Raw genomic sequence first — 23,280 nt, forward strand, 5'->3', positions numbered from 1 at the left:
AGTTCCTAGACAGAGGGAGGAACCTGAAAATGAATAGAGAAAAATGCACACCTGACATTTCAGAAATAAAATACCAGGATATTTCTTACCCAAAGAAAGTCAAAACCAAATTGACGAGGAGCATTTTCTAGCTATTTCATCCGCTTAAGAAATCATCTGTTTTGTTTCTGCTATTTTCAGTAGTGAAATTCTGGTAAAATTATTTTGGGTGGAGGAGAATCAGAGGGGCCAATGTCCCCACCTCGCTTGGAAGCTATGGTCTAAGGTGCTTTTTGAATTTTGGGAAATTCAGAATAGTTGCCACTATAAAAGTGGGGCTGTTTCATTTACTCTGAGGGCCACCCTTATAGGGGATAGCACCTGAATATCTACAGAAAAACACACTTTTACAGGATAAATGGATTGTTCTTCCTGTAGCAAATTTTATTTAGTAGTCAACTGTTAAATACCCTTCTGAGTTACTGAAGCCAGCTTGTTGAAAATAGACTTTCACAATGTATATGCCAACCTTTTGTTAAACCTGAAATGGTAGGGAAATCTTGACGATATGGATGTCATAAAAAAGAATGGCTTATGAAAACTCGGAGAGGATTTATTTGATAGCAGACCCAAAGGATTTAACAGGTACCACATGCCATCTTTTTGAGAGAGAATATCAGGGATTAACAGTGCAGTCTTCATCACATCTATTCAGAACTAAGGCCCACTGAGTTCAATGCTAATTATTGCCCAGTAAGGGCATTAAGATCAAGAAATGGAACTTTCTTAGTGTTGGTGGCACTGCTGTTGTGCAGTGCAGTTCCTGCTGAAATATGAAAGACTCCAACTGCATTGGCATTCTCCCAGCTTCTGAAAATGCACTTGTTTACACAAGTGTTCCCTTGATATCTCGACCTGAGTCTCCTGTTTTAATAACTGTGTTCTCTTAATGGGATTGTTTTAATTCATATTTTAATAATGGACTTTTATATTTTAATGTTTTAATCAGATTGCTTTATGGTTCAATCTGTTGATGCTGTATGTTTAATTATTCTGTATTTCAACAATACGCAAGCTGTTTGTATGATTTAGAAGCCATCTTGTCATTAAGCAGTATATAAGTTAATTACAGTGGTACCTCTGCTTACGAACTTAATTCATTCCGGAGGTCTGTTCTTAACCTGAAACAGTTCTTAACCTGAGGTACCACTTTAGCTAATGAGGCCTCCCACTGCCGCCGCGCCACTGGTGCGCAATTTCTGTTCTCATCCTGAGTAAAGTTCTTAACCCGAGGTACTACTTCCGGGTTAGTGGAGTCTGCAACCCGAAGTGTTTGGAACCCGAGGTAACACTGTATTATTATTTACTTCCAAGTACGCATGCTAATGAATCACTGAAATAATTTGATGAAAAAAAGTTGTTTTGGTTCATGAAACCATTTTTCCTTGAATTACTAGGTCAATTCCATGTATGTTTGGCTGAAACACTGCAGCTTTAGATGCAACTAAAATAGAGAGCACAGCTCAAAGTCCTAGAAGAAAGATTTGATTTGACTGATGGATTTGATTTATTATATTTTTATGCTGCTTTTCATTCAAACGAATCCCAAAGTGGCTTGCAAACAACAAATAATAATAACCTAATAGAACATAATAGAATATCACCAATACAGCAGAAAGCATATGGAATAATTAGCAATTCATCAGTGAAACAATTACAATATATAAAACACTGTTAACAAAGCAGCAACTAAAAAATAAGTCAACACAGAGTCTCTCTCCTCTCACAGTTCTTCCTTTTGAAACAGCTCCCTTAAGAACAAGGCCAAAATCCCAAAGATTTCTAGGAAAAGTCAGCTACCTAACAAAGTTTACACTCTCTAGAGAGGTTTGACCATTGTCGGTGTCAATGTGTTATGAGTTAAAAGGACCAGTAACAATTCAGTGAATGCCAAATAGGTAAAGGTAAAGGGATCCCTGACCATTAGGTCCAGTCGTGACCAACTCTGGGGTTGCGGCGCTCATCTCGCTTTATTGGCCGAGGGAGCTTCCGGGTCATGTGGCCAGCATGACCAAAAATTGCCAGAATGCCAAATATATAGGATTAAATTGTTATAGAAAGGCTAGCTTGTTGTACATACCATCAAACTACTGACAGCTGTCTAACAAAACTATATTCAAATAGCAAATAGATTTCAAATGCCATAAATCTAGACGTACAATATGGTATTGGGCAACTCACCATATCTCATCCTTAATTTCATATCTGTGAAATGTGAACCACAGTAAACAGTGAGAAACTGTTACTGCTTTTGCAAATTTAGTGATAGGGTTTGCTATAATTCTAACAAAAATATATTAAATATATTCTGCTCTGAAGAGGAGGCAGAATTTAATATATCTTGCTTATTCTGTGACTCAGCCAACCAACAATGACAAGTTTACTTGAAATAGCTCATAATTTAGAATGCATGTCATTTAGAAAGCCGTTAATCCTTATTCTCTGTTAAAACCACACATATTTATGCTAATTAGCTTTATTGTTGCAGTTTATTTTGTTTGAAATATTCCAGAAGAACAGTAAAACTGCCTTTGAAAGTGGTACTTGCCATTGTTTATACTTAAGTGAAATGCCATTTTCAGGTGCTGAAGGAGTACTCTGAAGATTAGGAGACCATAAATAATACACAGCAATGCATTCTCAGAATCAGCAAGACACTTGCAAATATAAAACATTACACACTTTTATCACATATCTACTCTTTAAAAGTCTCATAATTGCTTTGAATTATTCAAAAGAAATTTGAGCTGACATACTTGGAAGACTTAGCACAATGTTTTGCCAAAATGATGAAGATGTTTCATAAAAACATCAAAACAGTTTCAAGTGTGGCGTAATTACACATCACTTTTGCTAAGTACATGTATTTGCTGGTCTGCTGGAGACTAATATGAAGTTCAACTGCACCGTTTAAGACTGTATTCGAACTTGCATAACTTTGGGTTGATGTTTATGTTATCCTATCCTAGCTGCAGCAGCAGGAGAGGTGGGGCAACAGAACCTACTTTGTCCATTGGTTGGGACAAACTACCATTTGGCTTCTCCTCTTCCTGAACTGCCCCCACCCTGTAACAATTGCATCTAAGAAATAAAAATTTATGTAACTGCAAAAACAATAAGTTCCTGAATTTGCTTCTTTTTTTGTTCCCCCATCCTCTCTTCCTTTTGTTTGTCTATTAGAATGTAAGCCTGCAGACAAAGATGGTTCTGTGTTCCAATCTTGGAACAACACCTAGAGAACTTTAAGCTGTTTGTAAATGATGACAATTATTATGGCTTTTCTAGGCAGTTGTGGGCAGTTCTATTCACTGTAGGTATATTATTATTTGGTGTATTCTTATATGATCTTTCCCCCTCTTGTGAATAAAGACTAAATACAGTGGTACCTCGGGTTACATACGCTTCAAGTTACATACGCTTTAGGTTACAGACTCCGCTAACCCAGAAATAGTACCTCGGGCTAAGAACTTTGCTTCAGGATGAGAACAGAAATTGTGCTCCGGCGGCGCGGCAGCAGCAGGAGGCCCCATTAGCTAAAGTGGTGCTTCCGGTTAAGAACAGTTTCAGGTTAAGAACGGCCCTCCGGAACAAATTAAGTACTTAACCCGAGGTACCACTGTATGATATATCTGTAAGAGGAAAAACAGCAGATAAAAATTTAGAATACATGCCCTACTTGATGGCATCTGCAAAGAGATGAAGGGAGGAGCTGAGTATGACCATTGATTCACAACATTTTATTCCATTGACCATGACATCTGTCTACATCACCTAACAGGAATGGGTGTGTGTTGGGTGGGTGCTGCTCATTTTTAGGTGGGTTCATTTGATTCTGGAGGGTAAATCCCAGGTAGCGCTGAGAGAACATTACACAAGTCCTTGGTCTTTGGCATATGAGACCCTGTAGGATTCTGTATTATCCTCAACATTTTCAACATAATAGATTGCTGGAGCTGATGTCATCAGTTTGCTGATGACACACAGTTCAGTCTCTAAACTTAGGGAGGGAGTGGAAACACCTGACCTATTGCTTGTCAGCTAAACAAGGTTGAATGAGTGAAAAAAACAACAACTTAAAGCTAATCCAGATAAGAATTTATGGCCTGTTCTGAAACTTTGCATACCCTGTGTGCAGGATTACACTTCCCCTGAAAGATCAGGCTCCTTGACCCAGCACTTATTTTAGAGGATCAGGTAGCAGGGAAGACAAGGATTGCTGTTTACCAGGTTCTCTAGCTATGCTCTTTCCTCACTTGCTTAGACGTCTGTCGTTTTCATTCTATCTCCAGACTTCATTATAGTAAAGTGCTCTAATTCAGGATGCCCTTGGTGTTTGGAAAGTTTAGCTGGTACAGAATAGTGCTGCCCAAACTGATCACTCTAATGTTAATCAATCTGTGTGTGCTTTGTTTCTGGATTCAAGTTTTAAATAGTTAGGGATCAGGAGATCCAAGTAACTGCTTTATCCCACTCTGCCTCTTGGCCACCTTGTACTTCAGCCTCGGAATCTGAACTGCCCTCTGCCACAGTCTCTTCCTGCTCAGTAAACAGTTACCTCTTATGCTTCCGACACCATCTCCTCCGAGTCTGCTCCTTCTTCTCCCTCAGACCACTCACCGTCATCCCATCACCACTTCCCTGGCTCTGAGTCTTCTTCCCCTTGGGTGTTCCCCAGCTGGTGCCTCCCACCGCTCTTCTGCATCTAACCATGACAATGCCCCATGTTCAGAAAATACTATTCTTAATAGAGGTGCTGCTTTGTATGCAAGAGGAACTGGTCTTTTAGTGTTGTGGTGCCAGCCCCCTGGAATCAGTTACCAACTGAAATTAAACAAGTGCTTAATGTTTTGATGAAATGATCTGCTTGGTGCTACACTGAATACAAGCTTGTGTCGATGTATTGCATTGTATAACTGCTCTAACTAGGTGAACAGATATATTATTCAGCAAGAGATAATTCATTGTTTTTAGTGAGCATTGTGGATTAACTGAATAAATTTATTGGTTTTGATTATTGGTTTTTTTCCCTGAGGGGTTATGTTGGTGATTAAAGATATCATTAATTGGATAGCCATGGGTTATAAAAAGATTAATTGTTTACAATTAATTTATAGTGATTTCATATTTTAAATTGTTTAAGATTAGATTGGAGATTAATTGTGCTGAGGGAATTAATGAGGAAGTTAATGGAAGATTATAAATTAAGCTATTAAAATTATAAACTGTTGATATATTATTTGAATTGTTTATAAAGATTCTCTGGCGGCCACTAAAGTGCTGTGAAGAACCTGCAGACACTGAGCAATGCCTGGGCAGCGACAGTGGCCTTACTAGGCATGGTATAAGGCTTCCACAGTGGCATAGAGGTTGCTAGGCTAGCACTGTGTGAAAATGTGCAGCAGCAGCAGCAGCAGCCAGTGAAATCTGTTGACAGCATTGCCCATGCCAAGTACTACTGCCGTGCCAATGGTTGAATGTCTGCACAATGCTGACTGGCTAAGCATCTCTACCATGTGATGCCCACCAGTAATGGCACTGAGCACTCCCTCACCTGCCACTCAGCTTACTCGCCATTGCACACATCTTACTGTCTCCACTGCTGCAAATATTGTCTGTATAAGCATGTGCTATGTTGTGTAACCTGGTACTTCCTTTCACTGTCTGGAGAAGGGGAAAGGGAACAGGGAGGGATCTGTGGCTGCGTTTGAACTGTATTGGATCTTGGATGCTTCCATTTTTACGTCAACTGCTTTCCTTTTGCCACACCCGTCTCTTAGCAGCCTGACTGAATAGTTCTGAACAGCGGGTCAGAGAGAGGAGATTTCCTCCTGGTTGCCTCCTAGCCCACTTGGAAGAGGGTGCGGGTGGTAAAGGGCTCCAGAAGTAGCCAGGGGTTTACAAAGATGTGCCTTTCCTTTCCCCATCTTCCTGCCAGAGTGGCTGAAGCAGTGTCACAAGTCATCCGAACAAGATCATTGCTTCTTTCCCAGTACGTATACAGGAATCTGGGGGCTTCCATAAGTTGAGCTAAGCATTGAGATTTACAACAAACTGTGTTTGCTATTGTTAATACAAAGCATGTTCATTGCACTGCTTTATGTTTTTAATTTATCGATTGGTATAACCGATTCATCTCTTTGCTCTTTCAGGACTCCCAGCAGCATGTCTCTACGGGGCACAGCAATCAAAGTAAGAATTACTTTCACGTTGAAGCTGCATTTGATGGAAATTTTCCTCTTATAGGAACATAATAAAATGAGGAAGAAGCAGTGAAAAAACCTATCCATTGCATATTTTGAATTGCAAAAATTGTGTATAGCCAAAATTACCATAAATCACCCCCCTTCCCAGTCTGGTTGCAAGGTACTGCCACTTCTTCGCAACTCCTCCCTCAGTTCCTGCACCTTCCTTGAGTAGGATCTGGATTGGTGGAGGAGGGAGAGGGGGCCTTCCCGACTTCTGTGTGTTGGTTGCTGGCTGTGGGGAGGGGTGGGGAGCCTCCTGGGGAGGCCTTTTCCGTGTCTCTGCCACCTTCCCCCACTTCTCCATACGCGTGCCAGCAACTAGCAACTGTGGAAGGAAGAGACGGAAGGAGGCAGGAGGCAACGAGAAAGGAAGGCTGAGAGATACAGAAAAGCCAAAATGAGTCCTTTCAGTTGTGGATGGGATCGTGGTAGCCTATTCTGCAGGAGCTGCAGCCAAGCGCCTATAAGTGAATTTGTGCAAATTAAATGTGCATATGATGTGATTCCGCTCACAAAGCACCAATTTTGAAAGCATCCTGTGATTAACATATAAGCTTGGATCCTAGGATAAGCTAACTTCAATAAGTTTTGAAAGAGAAGTTTCCTACCTGCAGCCACCTTCAACCCCTCCAGAGGTTCAGGAGGCCCTTTTGAACAAAGTCGGTGGGGGTCACTAGAGGTCGTTGGCAGGTTGGAGGGGATGGAGAACTTCCCTTCTGTGAACTAAACTTACCTTAGGATCTAAGTCTGGTTTTCAGACCTAGATTCTTCCCTCCCCCGGCAGTCTCTTCGAAGCCCATCCCCATCCCACATTGGTTAGGACGATACCCAACTCTCTAGAGAAGCTTTGATGGGATAGAAAAGGCAAACCAGAGGGATGAAAAGACAAACCAGAAGTGTTGTTGCAAAAGCAGGTTTCTATTGCTGAAGTAGGCCGCCAAAATTGGATCTCACTTGTCTTGAGATTATGTATGCCTACATCCCAAGGAAGGACAACAAACACATTGGGTTCTTTATTTCATTCCTGACAACCTAATTCTTAGGTAGAAATGCAGCCTAGAAGTAGTGATTTAGTTACATTTTAATGTTGTTTAAAAATGTGGACTGTGTACTGTAAGGGAAGAGAAAACTGTTATGTGAGACACGCTATTAGCTCTTTCCTCTGATATCCCTGATGGGTATTAAGGTTGTCCTGAATAGTGTTGCAGACCACCCCAATCTCTGCATAAGATTCCAGGGGTTGCAGACACTCACCCAGGGTTGTGTTTCCATTGGGAAATCAAGGCACAGCGGAGGCTAGTTCATCTAAGAAATACAGTGTGTTGTACATATATTTACACCTGGGTTCAACTTTGGAGAGAGTATGCAGCATTCCATCTCAAGAAGCACTTGTTCCTCACAACAGTGTAGCATTGAAGTCCAAGGCATTCTGCACGCCATCTCCATGGCTCTGTCCCATCCTGCCAAGATGGTTCGTTCAATCAATCAATCAATCAATCAATCAATCAATCAATCAATCAACCAGTCTTTATTGCGGTCAAGGACCAGCCAAGATGGTTATACCCTGTATGGCCTCTGCCTGGAGTTCTGGCTCCACTCTCCTGCTTCCCAAAGGCCCTGGCCAGAAAATCCCAAACCTCATGTGAAATGACACTCCCCCCCCCCCCCGTGGGCACAGCCTGCCTCTCTGTTTACCTATGTCATGGAAGCTGAAATCCTAAACCTTTCTGCACCCACCATAACATGGAAACTTCCCCCTCTGTCCACCAGCAGAGAAACTCTTGCCCTAATGATAGCTTTGTTTCTTAATGGCTTTGTTTCTCAGCCAGCCTTGCTAGGCTGGTTTGACACCTTAGCATAGGCAAAGTCCAGGAATTTCTGTGTCGGCCACAGCTCAAACAAATCTTCATTAATTCCAACTTTTGCTAATTCAACCAAAATCTATAATGATATTAAAGATGCATGGCCCTATCCTGTTCCCAACCTGAAAGCATCCTGTTCATAAGCTATATTGTGTTAGCTTCATGATCTGTTATGCAGCAGATAGCACTATTACAGAAGCTGTGTTTGAAGATGAAAAATGCTCTGTGCCAACAGATGAGCTTTGAGAAGAAGGGTCACCTACTGAGCAAGGAGAAATCTATCCAGAGGTGAAGATGTTAGAAGGCTTTTGGTGTAATATAGGGCAGCACTTTTCTAAGGGAAAGGTCGAGGATTAAAAGCGGTGTGGCAAAATGTAGTAGAGTGTGGTGCTTGTTAATTACCAGCCAGTGTTTGACACTGTTGGGAAGAACTAGCACTGAAGAAATAATGAAATGGTAAGGAGCGTGGGTTTCAGTAGCCATATAAGCAGCAACAGCAGGAAGTACTAAAGAGAAAACTGGAGATTAAGATGAGCCAACTGCTCTGAATACAATTTAAGGGAAGCATAACTTGAATAATTTGCTATATGAATAACTTGTTTGAAATCAGAATGTTTGCATAGCGCTGACAATCATCTCCTGCATCAGATTGTGAAACATACTAATAATGGAAAGAGAAAATTGCCATGAAGAGGAGAGGGTTGTTGGTGCACATAGTAGTGTTCCCCCTGGCTGCTTACTGAATAACAGCACATTATTTTCTAACTCACACACACATCCTGCCACAATATGTGGAGACTGAAAATGTTTGCTTCTGTTTTCAACTAACCACAGTTGTCTTTATGTCCAAACTGGAAACTGCGGTTAGTTTAACAATAATTTATCTGAACGAGCTAGGATTATGAACTATTTTCTGAAGTTGGCTTGGCCAAGCTAACCATCATTAATATGAACCAGCTTGTCCCAGTTCAGACGTAATGACAAATGGTGGTTAATTTGAAGCAGGAAGTAAATGTTCTTGACTTGCTCCTTGTGGCCACACTGGAAGAAGAATGGGGAGCACTCAGACCCAAGAACCAGCCATGCTAGTTTTTAGCACTAAACTATGGTTTAGCACTGCATCCAAATGAGGCCATTGCAAGCAACAGCTAGTGTTTGAAGATGATAAATTAGAAATTTGGAGTAGTCAATATAGTTCCCTAAAACTCCCATTATTCCTAGCCAGTGATCAGGGATGATGGGAGTTGTAGCCCAAGAGCATATGGAAGGTACCACATTAGCTACCCCTGATATTGAATATCAAAATTATTTTACAAATTTGGAGAGATTCCAGCAGGCCCCTCTTTACCTGAGCATTCTAAGGAGGCAATAATGTCTATGTTATAGACATAGATACAGGGCTCTGATGAGTGCATCCCATTTAGATTATTCTTTTTTCTAGCAGTTAATGTATAATTGCCTCTCTCCTGAAATTACTTTTTTATCTGCAGTGCTTTCTGTACATTCTGCAATTATTAATGCAGTAGGGCTCTTAGCAATAAACATTCCTCCTTTAGGAAAAAGATAGATATTCTAAACAACAGAAGTTATACACAAAGACAACAAAGATGTTGCTTTGCTATTTTATGCTAGTTGCCCCTTGTTGAGGTTCATCAGAATATTTGATAAAAAATTTTTACAAATGAAACAGAGATATGTGCATTTTTCCTTCTCCACTCCAAGAAGTGATTCTCAGCCTGAATTTAAACATTTGATAATTCATCCAAAACAATATGCAGGCCAAAATACAGCCATCCTTTGAAATTACACTTCTCCAAATTTCCATATATGAGGATAGCATCTTCCTTAGATTAGTGATTTCTGACATATACAGGTGAAACTCAAAAAATTAGAATATCATGGAAAAGTTCATTTATTTCAGTAATTCAACTTAAAAGGTGAAAGGGAGCCATGTCATCAGCTGGTGTTGGTCCACTGTGCTTCATTAAGTCCAGGGTCAGCACAGCTGTCTACCAGGAGATTTTGGAGAATTTGATGCTTCCTTCCACAGACGAGCTTTATGGGGATGCTGACTTCATTTTCCAGCAGGACTTTGGCACCTGCCCACACTGCCAAAAGTACCAAAACCTGGTTCAATGCCCATGGGATTACTGTGCTTAATTGACCAGCAAACTCGACTGACCTGAACCCCATAGAGAATCTATGGGGCATTGCCAAGAGAAAGATGAGAGACATGAGACCGAGCAATGCAGAAAAGCTGAAGGCTGCTATTGAAGCTTCCTGGTCTTCCATAACACCTCAGCAGTGTCACAGGCTGATAGCATCCATGCCACACCACATTGAGGCAGTAATTGATGCAAAAGGGGCCCAAACCAAGTACTGAGTACATGTGCATGCTTCTACTTCTCAGAGGTCCAATATTGCTCTATTTGCAGTCCTTGTTTTGCTTATTTCATTTAATATTCTAATTTTCTGAGATTGTTAATTGGGGGTTTTCATCAGCTGTACGCCATGATCATCACAATTATAACAAATAAAGGCTTGACATATCTCGCTTTGCATGTCATGAGCCTATCTCATATATTAGTTTCACCTTTTAAGTTGAATTACTGAAATAAATGAACTTTTCCACGATATTCTAATTTTTTGAGTTTCACCTGTACATACCTTTCTGTGAACTATCCATAGAGGTAGTCATATTCGTTTGCTGCTGCAGCAAAAGCAAAGCAGAGTCTCGTGTCACCAACAAATTTATTATGTTGTAAGGCTTTGTGATGGTTTCCAGTCTATGAAAGCTTATGCCATAACAAATTGGTTAGACTTCAAGGGAACACAGTATCCTACATTGTCTTTATGGGAAGATTTTACAAAAAAGGATTATTCCAAGGACAGAATCTCCCTTCTTGACCAATCAGAGCATTGTAGGTGACTCAGGCTTTCTATCACATGTTGATTTAGAAGCAGTCAATGGGGACATTAGATTTGAAGCTTTGCTTCTAAGTGGTATGTTAATTCTTAAAGGCACATAGGGCAGGAAAAGACTAGCTAGGCAGAGGTGCCTCCTAACTATTGCCACTTAATGTAGCATGGGACTTAGTCATGACCAACCTAAGTCCCATTAATTTCTGCGCGTGGTCTGGATCAAACTCAAGGGATTCTAAAAGGCAAAGCTATCACTAATCACATTAATAAATTTCAACTGTGTTCCCTATAGCCACATGTAGCCTTAAAAATGTGATTATATGCATTCAGAAAAGCTGTTAACATAATGTACTGACCTCTCCAATTATGGATGATTAATATTAATTTCTTTTTCTTTTTCCAAGGAAAAGGTGATGTTGAATCAAAGAATCCAGAAAACAGTACATCACATACATCGTAAGTCAGTTTTATATTTGTGGCCAGAAATAATGGGTATAGTTTCATTTTCCTTGACAAATTGTATCCATTTGAGATTCTCTTTACTTTTTAAGGACTGCTGTAAAATATGCTTTCAGCGATGGATTTTTTGCTAATTGTCTAGTAAGCTTTAATATCCCTTGGTTTCTAAAGAGCATACATAACAAAGAGAATGTATACTTTTTGAGTAAGGATGGTATAATTTCATAAAAAATTGAAAGGCTTCCTGAATGAAATCAGGAGCTTGGCTCACTAGTTAAAACATATCATGTTGCATTTCGCCTTAGATGCACTGTTGCAATTTTTTAACGCTGCATTCTGCAGCTTCACCTTTGAATTAAAGAAATCCATTTATACTTTCTTATCAGTGGTCTCCCTCGATTAGTTGATGGTTTTGAATTAGCAAAAGTAGTGGGGGGGGGAAGAAAGTGTATTTGTAATACATCAGTATTCACCATTCTAAGGTGAGAGCAGCTCCTTTTATTCGTTTTGTTTCAATATTAAAAAATACTCAACTGTTTCTACCACTATAAAACACCAAATAAACAAATAGACAGACTGAGGTTTCAAGCTTGGGGGAAAATCAAAGAAATCCTGGCTACATAAGTAAACTTAATTTAGGTCAAATGGTCAGAGTTAAGTCTCAACCTTTTTACTTGTTTGAATGGGCAATTTTTCATGTAACAGTACAGACCTGTGAGTTTTAGAGTTCATCATGTCAGTTATTGATACCCTTTGGTTCAGAGAGTATTGTATCACGTAAAGGCACAATGAGGGTGATTGGGTGCAGAATATTCTTAATAACAGTAAAGCATGTAAGTACCTCCTCAAAACAAATATTAAAAAAAAACAATTTGACAGAGCCTGGTAGCAAAATCTTTGTTACAGAATATGAGGGGTGAGTACCGTATTTTTCGCCCTATAGGACGCACTTTATTCTTCCCACACATTCTATGACTAGTTCAAGGCAGAAGACCATGCAGGCTCAGAATCCCACAAGCTGAAAATCATGCCCAGATGTTTCTAATGAACTGCAGCTCTCTCTGATTCAGTTATATGGCAAGTTCTCACCTGAATCACTGGGCCTCCATTCATGGCAACATAGCCTATTACAGCATCATCCCTATGCCCCTGGTTGATATGGAGCATAACAGCTCCTCCTGAATTGCAGAAATTAAGAAAAAGGAGGAGGCCAAAAAAGGAAAGAGAGATGGAGGCAGCTGGGTGGGCACCTCTTACTCCATGGTGCACACTTACCTTCTTCTTTTTTTATTCACGGCCCTTTTAGGAAAGGAACTGAGGTTAGTGAGCTAAAACACACTTAGAAAAAATGGTTTGAAATTTCACTATTAAGTCAAATTTTCAAGTAGCTTGTTATCGGTTTACTAATGTCAAATAGGAGCCAGTGGCATTTCCCAAAGTGAGTGATCTGTTCACAGTTCCTTCAGTCCCAACAATAACAACAAAAATATGAAGGATTCCTATCTGCAAAAAAAGTCTATAAAGCATATGTATATAAAGTAATTGCTTAGTGACCTTATAAACTCAAAAGGAACAAGTTGATTTTGTTTCTGCAAATCTGAAACTCCATATACAAACTGAACATTCATAGGTACAATGGCAGTTAATTCATCCTTTCACTGGATTTATTGCTTCCATCGAACATTACTCTCACAGACAGGTTTATTACCCTCCTGAATCAGGCGGAGAGCCATTCATGAGTGGAACATTTACATTTAAGTCTTTCTGAAGGGAGGAAATCAACTCCCTCCTATCTGGATTACTCCATTACCAAAAACTAAAAAAAAGAAAAAAGATAACTAAATGTCATCGCTTCTGGCATCTATTTATCTCACAAAGTTCCAGGCAAGATAATAATAATAATAATAGAGTCTAGGAGTGCCTACTAGTCCTACAATGTACACTGAGACAATTGGCTCTTTTGGCCACAGTTTTTCCAGACTTCTGTTCTGAAAAACCACATCCAGAGGCACTTAGGGATGAAGCAGAAAAGGAAATCACTGCAGTTTGTGTGTTCATCTGTGATCAGGAAAGGAAATCAGTCAATAAATACCATTGTTCGTGTTATTGTCTGCCTTGGCTCTCATACTCAGTACTTGGTCTATAGGCTCAGTAATTCATGAAGACTTTATTCCACAATTGAAACATAGTTCAAGATACAGGTAGCAGAATCAATTGTTCAGAAGTAGGGCTCTGAGCTACATGGCTAGGAACAAGCTAAGACAGTGTCTCAACACTTGACATGCCCCCTTTGCTCCCATTTTGAAGGGTGCGGCAGGCACAACCTTTCTGCAGTTCTCAGCCCATACAGTGAAACTGGGCAAGCCAACAGGCACCACTGGAAGTAGGGTGGGTCTGCTTCTGTCAGTGCATGTAATAGTGCATCCTTGGAGGCAGGGCCTGAATTTGCTCAGCCAGCTCACTATGCAACCCAGGTTCCCCCCAGGTTGTTTCAGCAACCTCATTCTTAAGGTAGGGTAATGACTGACTTGCTCAGCTCCCCCTTCTCCACTGGGACGAATGGTAACATCTGGGTGGGGATGTCTCCTAACAGACTATCCGCAACCCCATTGCCAAGAGACTTAGTATTCTGCTTCCATTCTTCCTCTCCTTCTGACAAATCCTGCAAGGACTACCCCTCCTTGTCTGTCACTGTGGGGCTCATGACATTGTCATAAAAAAAGAAAAAAAGATATGCAGTACATAATTCATGACTTTTTGGCAATAGTTCAGTATTTTCTTTACAATGATATGAATGTAGGCTACATAAATAATGGCACATAACGGAAAATCCGGCAGAAACTGAACTGCAGCAGAACGGAAACGCTGCAAATTTTGACAAAGTCAGAATGGGAACCACTGCCTTCTTACATCCCTGATAACACCAGTGGCAGACTTTGGGCTCTCAAATTTCAATGGCACCCTGTGCAATGGCAGAATTCAGCAGCACCCCTCTGCCAACCTCTCACACTATTTTCTACAGCATTGTTGTGGTGCCCCCTCCAGTGCAGCCAAATCGGTTGCGCTACCCTAAAACCGCCTCTTGTAGCACTGTAACTTTATGCCAGGTTTTGCTGCATTGCTTAAAGATGCTAAATAGATATAACTTTTCAATCTACCTGGTGTATGTAATGAAGTAGACTCTGTCCTATGAAAACTCATGCCTTAACAAGCCATTCCCTTGTTTTGAACTGCATCATCATCTTTTTTTTAAACTCAGGAGGTTGCCAGAAACAGTGTGGCACAGGTGTGTTGCGGTTTCAAGGAGAGAGACACCACGCAATTTGAAAATTGGATATAAGGGAAACCGCTATTATTCTGAGGGTGCCACTATCGCACTAGATACAAGATGTTATGGCTGTCTTCAGGCATTGCAAACAGATGACAGCAACAGACACAGGAATTGCTCTTGTTCTGCTTTCATATAATGACTGGAACAGGAATTAATGTATCTTCTGAGCCGTAACGTCTGAGAGTAACAGACGTAGGTGGATCAAATATATATCTCCGCAGGGTAGATGCATGGGTCTCTCCTTTGAGCATCACACAGGAAGTGAAGGTCACTAGCGTGCCCTCTTATCAACTAAACACTTTTTTCTTTCTTCTTTACATATAAAATTAGCTCCGTGATTGTATGGTGAACCTGCAAATGGATGTTTGATTTCTGCCTTGTTCACCTTAATTGTTGTGAGGAGTGGAGCCTATTTTATATGTATAATTAAAGAAAAACCCCAATGGCATACAACAAAGGAAATATATTTGTACGGTTTTTTCTTTTAAAAAAAATTATAACCTCTGGGGCTTCTTTTTCTTAGCATTTTTATACTGCATCAGTGATTCCTTGTAATATCTGCCTGTGGGAATTTCTCTCCCCCCCCCCCAACTAGACAGCCTACCAAAAATGTACCAGTTTTATAATGAATGAAGTTAGTGTTTCTTAGAGTGATGGAGGTCTTGAAAATTGTGCTGGAAAAAGTCTGATATTTATCCTTAAACCAAATATCTGGCACAAAATGTACTAGCTTCATTGTACTGTTTCCACCTGTTTACTTTGAGCATGACTTGAGGAAAGCTAACCAACTACTGTCAAATATTATTGTGCTCACTTCAGTGGCTAGAATTTTAAAGACAATGTCATGCATTTATTAATACCCTTTTGGAAATCCACTCAAACATACACACATGCACAGCACATTAAACTACTTTTTACTTGGAAAATAAAACACCTTTGGTAGCTTCCTCTACAGAGCATACACACATCCTTAGACAAGTCTAGTTCTTTAGATCTAAATAGTTAAATCTAACTACGTATAGCATATTGATGTTAGATATACTGTACATTCAAATGATGAAAAAATCACACAAAATAGGGCTGCCATACGTCCAGATTTTCATGAACATATATGGGATTTGCCTGTCGAAAATAGTGTCTGGGTGGAATTTCCTAAAATCACGAAATTGTCTGGGGAAACCCATGTTGGAAATTTCCTTTAAAATAGCTGGAAAACTTCATTTCTTTTGGAAACTACTTTGGCCAAAACCTCAAACCCCCCCCCCACCGAAAACAACTTTGCCCAAAAAACTCAAAAACCTCTCCAGTTTTTAACTTTTAGAAATATGGCAACCCTACATAAATACTATCTGAGATATTTATCAGAGTGAATCAAAATATACTGTTTGCCACATCTCTATCTAGTACAGAATAGGTCCTAGGTGTCTTTTCCCACAGACTTTTGCATGTGTTTGTGATATGACAAAAAATAAAAATAAAAATCAATGGATGCTAAACGTAGAAACTTTTTTTTAAAAAAAAAAGTATTGGCGATTAACCCATTTGGAATACGTTTTGCTTAGGTCAGCTCTGCAGTATAGTAGTTTATTACAGTAAATGGTTTGTTGATTTGTACTTGGATGATACAGACACAGGAAGGCAATGTGAAATACTATAAATTAAATATTTAGAATGAGACAGGAAGATAAGATGATGTAAGTGTTGTGCAGAATTTTTAGAAGGCTAGAGAAAGATAAGGCAGTATAGTTTACTGTCTTTGCTTCCTTCTTTTGATGACTGTTTCTTTTCCAGAGGATGCAATCTTAATCAAAACCTTACTTAAAATATGTAAAGAAACAATAACCTATCTCTGAGATGAAAAAAAAAGTCGCAGGAAATAAATGGGTTTCTTTTTGGGGTTATAAATTGGTGCTGTGTATGTTGGAGTGCAAGGTGAAGGCAGAATCCATTTGGTTTTCTGGGACCAGCTCTTTTATCTCTGAACTGATGTTGGGAACAGAGAAAATGTAAATTCTGTACTGAAATTTCAACAAAAGGCAGTGGATGTTTCATAGGCAGAGGGTTCTTTTAATTTCAGCTCCTTTCCTGTACCTTATCAATCATTTGTAATACACTTTGATGCCCTTCTCTGTCTACTGAATGATAATCATAATAATGTTTAGTATTTCCAGAATGTTTCTCCCCTCCACCCCATAGAACGCAAAAGTGTTCTGCATACCTTATATCAATGGTCCCTTTGAAGGATGTTAATACTCTTTGTTATCGCTGCTGCTACATCCAAGTTACACATGGAAAAAGCTGAGAGGTGGCAACTTGTCAGATAGGACAATCCTAGTAGTTCTGGCAAGCTGGCAGCTAGTTCTTGCCGGTGGAACGTTAATGCAGTTTAGTCAGGATCGTATTTGCTCTTTGTCAAGAGGAAAACAGTAGCTGTACAAGAAGTAAAGAGCACAGAGCAGCTCCCACTGTCACTCCTCCAGCAACCATGGCAAAATATTTGGCTTCTGCTGATCATGGAGTGGTGTGGTGGCAATGCACATACATAGTGCAAGCCATGGAAGACACAAACCCACGCATAATAATGGGAACATACCTGCATGTCAAAACCAAGCCCTACACATAACACAAGCTGGCAGATGCAAGGACAACCTGGCAGATGCAATGACGCCCTCGCCAGTATCAAGCACAGTGGCACTTGCTGCAAGTGCCTAGCAATCCAGAGATTCCAGAGATTCCTGGACACGGGGCCTGGATCTCCCCTACTAGAAACCATCCTTTCGAGTGCAGAGTACGAAAGGAAAGACACTCCAGCAATTAGGCTCAGCTTCGTGTTTTGGGTGTGGACGTTCTGGCCTTGACTTCTGCTGGCATTTGCTCCCTACCAGTTGCCAAGTGGCAGACTGCCTGCCATCCATGGTGGTGGCTCCAAACAGAACTCTTGGAGAGCCTACATAATGAACGGTCCTCATGAGTGCTTAGTGTATACACTGGAAGCAACATCATTATTGGTGGGAATAGGCCTGCCAGGCTGCTCCTCAGTAGCTTGCCACGAGAGACACGGAGACAGCAATGAACAGTTGTCAGCAACTGCAGCAAACTGCCTGAGCCTAGCTGTTCAGTAGGGATTGGTGATAACATGACTGAGAAAGGGGGTGGTTTGTTCTCATGACTTTGACTGCAAAGTAGGGGGTGGAAGTTAAACAGTAAAAGGAGCACATAGGGAACAAAACTTGTGATAGCCTTAACCCAACCACCCACCCCTCTGTAGTATGCTGTTCTAAGTTTCCCAGCCTGGTTCTGATACTGATAGTGAACTGTGGAAGGCACAGCATTCTTAAAGCTAATTTTGGTTTTAATATTCTAGGGCACCAAACATTTGAGGTGCAAATCAATGTAGAAGTACTCCCATTTTCGTACTACTGGGAATCTATGGGAAGACATACTTTAGTCTTACCACAATATGTTTGGGCTATTTAACACATCATTCCAATAAAACAGAAAACTGCTGAAAAGTTGCAGGTGTGATTTGTAATCCAAATTTACAAATTAAAATTGCTCCTTCCTTCTTGCATCTCCAAATAGATTTAAAGTTACGTTAGTTTAAACAATTTGTCTGTAACTGTAAACTTTTCAAAATCCTTTTTGGTTTACCTCTCCATTCTCAACTAATGTTGGTTAAGAAATTTGAGTCAATAGAGAATTAATAGTTTTAAGAAGGATAGAAATGTGTTGGACAGAAGGCAAAATAACAAGAGAATGAATTCTGGCATTTGTCCAATTCAAATAACTAGCACTTTGCAGGGGCGGGCAAACTTAGGGCTGAGGTCATAATATGGAAAAAGTCTGTTTCACAGACTTTTTACGTTGAATATGATCCAGGGTTTTGGTTGTGTGTGTGTTTAATGCAGATCCTATTAACATTTGAACACTGAAGCTCATCCAGGCAGGAGAGATTTTATAACATTATCATTTGCTTTTTTTGCTTTTTAACTGCAAAGATTTTCAGTGACAGCTTCTCCAACTTTACTTTTAAATTGGTTTTTGAGAGTCAGTCCATGGGATCTAAATAAACTTCATTGTACAGAATGTGTATTTTATATGCTCATCAATTTTTATATTAGTCTATTTCTTTAAATTTACAAAAAGCAAGGAAATAGAAATAGAAATTTTAACCACTATATAATCATGTTATTCCGTTATGATCAGCTAATAATTTTGAATTTTAAGTATTTTTCACTTAAGTTAATGCATTTTAACAGACTATTTTTTATATCTAACAAGGCAAACTACTACATTACATTGCATCAAGATCTGGTCTTGGATTTGACTGAAGCTATTTATTTTTAATTGTGGTACATATAACTACTTGCATCGGTTAGGATGTTGTTGCAAGCAAATATAGTAGCCTTTGATTTTATAAGCCATAACTGGAGTCTCCGTTCTTCAGGGTAAGAGTGTTTCCAAATTATCGTTACAAATTGTAGATCCTGTATTAAACATGAGCCTTGGCTCTAAGTATTTATTTTGGTTTGGTATATTATGCATGCATGCAGTTCAGTTTATGATTTCTAAACTCTTGTTCAATTCTCCCATTGAAACTAGTGGGGCTTAATAGGAGTTAACTCTAGCCAGACCATGCCCACATTTTGAATGTGTTTCTTTTTCTGCAGAGTTTTGAAACTCAATTAGTGTCTCAAAGTGAAGAAATTAATCAGACTAGAAATTGATTGAAGATTTTTTTCCCTGCATATGTTTTTTAAAAGGTGTGTTACAAACTAAGCACAAACTGCATAATATATTCCAGTAGTAAGAGCAAATATTTTCATAAACGAATGGTGGATTCTCTTGGTATCCTTTTTAAAACTGTACTTAATAATTTTACTGCTTTAAAAAAGGATACCAAGAGAGCTTTTCCAGATGTTATTATTGTTGTTCTTTTTTTATGCAGTTTCCAGACAGAAATTCTTTTCTTTATGATTCAGGTGCTATGAGTTATATTCAGTCGACGATAGCAAAGCAAGTGGGAAGCAAAATATTATAGGACTGAATCCAACTGCTGAGCAATCTCTTGCCAAGTGATTGATGAAACTTTTGTCATTGATTCTTTTTGTCAGGATTCATTGCATCATAAATTAAATTGTATATCCACTAAATATGGGTTCTGAGATAAATTAAGGGCTCAGAATAGCTTGGTGTTGTTTTTTTACAGTTATGCAGGATCTGTATAATATGCAACTATGAACAAAATACCTTTGTTCTCTTTCTAGTCATATAAGGTTCATTGAAAAGAACGTCAGCTTTAGACACAGGAAACCTCGTTCTAAACATGGGCACATATCAGTAAATAAATGTTGTTATTAATTAAATATTTCAACAGATAAAATTTAGGCTGCAGGTTTTAGTATTACTCCACCAGGTCATTTCTTAGGATAGAGAGGTGGTGTTCATCATAAGACACTACTACTACTACTACTACTACTACTACTGCTTATTATTATTACTACTACAGTACTATTATTTTATTTATATGCTGTCCATCTGACTGGGTTGCACCAGCCACTCTGTGTGACTCTCTATAAAATATTAAAAACACAGTAAAACATCTACCATTAAAAACTTCCCTGTACAGGGCTGCCTTCAGATGTCTTCTAAAAGTCAAATCGTTGTTTATTTCCTTGACATCTGATGGGAGGGTGTTTCACAGGGAGGGCACCACTACCAAGAAGACCCTCTGTCTGGTTCCCTGTAACTTCACTTCTTGCAGTGAGGGAACCGCCAGAAGGCCCTTGGATCTGGACCTCAGTGTCCAGTCTGGACAATGGAGGTGGAGATGCTCCTTCAGGTATACAGGGCCAAGGCCATTCAGGGCTTTAAAAGTCAGCACCAACACTTTAAACTGTGTTCATAATTGTACTGGGAGCCAATGCAGATCCTTTAGGACTGGTGTTATATGGTCCTGGCTGCTGCTCACAGTCACCAGTCTAGCTGCTGCATTCTGGATTAGTTGTAGTTTCCAAGTCACCTTCAAAGGTAGCTTCACATAGAGTGCATTGCAATAGTTCAAGCAGGAGATAACCAGAGCATGTACCACTCTGGTGAAACAGAGCCATACACTCTACTCCCATGCAGAATGGAGCTTTCAGCTGTGCATTACCCACATATATTAAACCTAGAAGTGATACTTGAGGAAATATACAGTTAAAAATCTTTGCATATGCTCTAACTAGAGGAAGAGATGTTCATTCTTTCCCTCATTCTTCCACCACATGCTGAATACCAAAATACCAAGGAGTTTACCCCATTCACTGAAACGGCAGAGATACTTTCTCAAGCACATTGAATATTGCATATCCAATTGCAAAGCAAAGTACCACATTTATCTCGGCTATAAAGTAGCTGGAGAAATGGTTGCTGTGGGAAAATATAACAATGAGAATCCACCTGGAGTCACTTCAGGCCAGGGCTAAGCCATATGTTTTCACAGTACAATTAAAAGCAGAGGTTTTAGGATGCTGATTCCATCCAGTCTTTTAATCTTACCTGTTCTGGAGCTGTTTGCCAGTCTTTTACAGTCACTGCTTCCTTCCTTATCCATTTATTTCCCCTTCCTTCCTCACAGATCTCAGCCTATCAGGGACCATATATAGGATGCTCTAATGTTATGAAACTGGTCAGCTTTTGTGATGTCAGTAAAGGCAGGGAAACTCATTTTGAGTGAAGGACGTGCTTCCTATTTGGTCACGTAGACAATTCTAGCTAATCAGGAATTGTTATACAAGCCTAAGTCTTTTGCAACAAACCCATAAAATGCCCCAAAGGGGTTTCTTATGATGATGTTGATGGCTTTAACAAATCAGGGGCTCTCTTTCTACTTCAGACATTACATTTTCCAATTTGGATGCCAGTCAGGTATACCTTATATTTCATAAAGTGAGAACTGAGTAGTATAGTAATTAGAAGTATGAGTACCAATGGACCCAATGCAATTTGTTTGCATGTAAACATGCATAGGATTTGTGCTATTAAATTCTTCTAGGGATAATTTTAAAAACTAAAGTTATTGATTCAAGTTGTGGGAAAACCTATTTCTGGTCAAGGCATTGCTTTTAGTTTCAGAAATGGTGTTTGGCAGGATATGTTACTACATGTGAAGTCTGTTGTATAGGACATGATGTTTGGTAAATTGTTTTTTCAGCTATTCCAAGCTATTGGTGCATAACGCCAAGGTTATGGGACAGGGTTCCTTTCAACTCTACATTTCTATGATGAAGTTGTGGAATGCCTTCTTTTTAAAAAGGTGCTCCAGTGAATAATAAGCCATGAGTCTAGTAGTATTTGATTTCCAACGTTTTGCTATTGCTCTGTATGGCATGTCTACTGCTAATTGCTTAAAGCCTCGCCTTCCATTCTATGCTTTATTATGACATTCCCTTTTAAAACATATTTTTTATTATATGCTGCTTCTACATGGAATGCCCAGTGGACTCTCACCCAAGTTTTTCTATTTTTCTATTTCATTTAAGCAATGTATTTTATTTAAACACTTTACACCGTGGTTTGTAAGTGGTGTACAATGAGGTTGCAAAGGAGATGTGAAATCAGGTAAAATTAACCATAGAATCGGGGGGGGGGATGACTTAAAATGCCTGCTGAAATTTTTAAAAGGCTTCATCAAGTGCTGGAACTTTAACAGGGAGTGGGCTTGTCTACTCTCAGCCAGGAGAATTGGGTCCTCAATACTGAACGCATGGCTCCTGCTGGATATGAATGAGCCATGAGGGACTGCTGACAGTGACACTCAGAAAGACCTTAGTGATCAGGCAGGGGTATAAGGAATCAGGAAATCCTTGAGGTTTCCTGGACCAGATGTTGGACCAGGTCCAAGGATAGCACCACATAGAACACAATGCAATAATAAGTCTTGAGATTAGCAGTGCATGAATCACAGTGGTTAGGTTAGCCCTTTCCAAGAACGGCCATAGTTGATAATATACCAGCCAAAAGACACTCCAGCCACTAAGTCTACCTGAGCCTCCAACGATAAAGATGAGTCTGGGAGCACCCCTGAGCTATGAACTTGCTCTTTGAGAGAGAGTTCAATGCCATCCAGAACAGGCAGCGTGGCCAGTCTTCCAGACACAGGAACTTCCAGCCTCCTCCACCTTCCCATTGTTCAAACTCTACTTATTCATCCTCATATGACACACAGCTTTACATATTTTATTTTTGAAAGGGTGAGTTGCCTTCCAACCATCATTCAGTGTGTGGAACATGTGCTTACATTATTCTAGAAAAAAAGGAAAGAAAAAGAATGAGTCAATTATTCAATTGCCCCAATCTAGAAAATGAGCTTCTGTGGGTGCGTTGAGGGATAAGAGCTTACATTTGAACACATATCCACATTCTGATTTTGTTCTGTGAA

General features: G+C 39.6%; 1 protein-coding gene across 8 annotated transcripts in view; it reads left to right on the forward strand.

Annotated features, from left to right (window-relative positions):
* AFF3 (ALF transcription elongation factor 3) overlaps positions 1–23,280 on the forward strand; it is a 239,607-nt gene that overhangs the window by 139,554 nt on the left and 76,773 nt on the right. For all 8 annotated transcript variants that reach the window (XM_083610449.1, XM_083610448.1, XM_083610447.1 and 5 more), the window contains 2 exons: positions 6,189–6,228; positions 11,473–11,524. In XM_083610449.1, coding sequence (XP_083466575.1) covers positions 6,189–6,228; positions 11,473–11,524 — 92 coding nt within the window. The remainder of the gene's footprint in view (positions 1–6,188; positions 6,229–11,472; positions 11,525–23,280) is intronic.

The sequence above is a fragment of the Podarcis filfolensis genome, assembly GCF_964270895.1.
Source record: "Podarcis filfolensis genome assembly, chromosome: 4".
NCBI classification, from domain to species: domain Eukaryota; kingdom Metazoa; phylum Chordata; class Lepidosauria; order Squamata; family Lacertidae; genus Podarcis; species Podarcis filfolensis.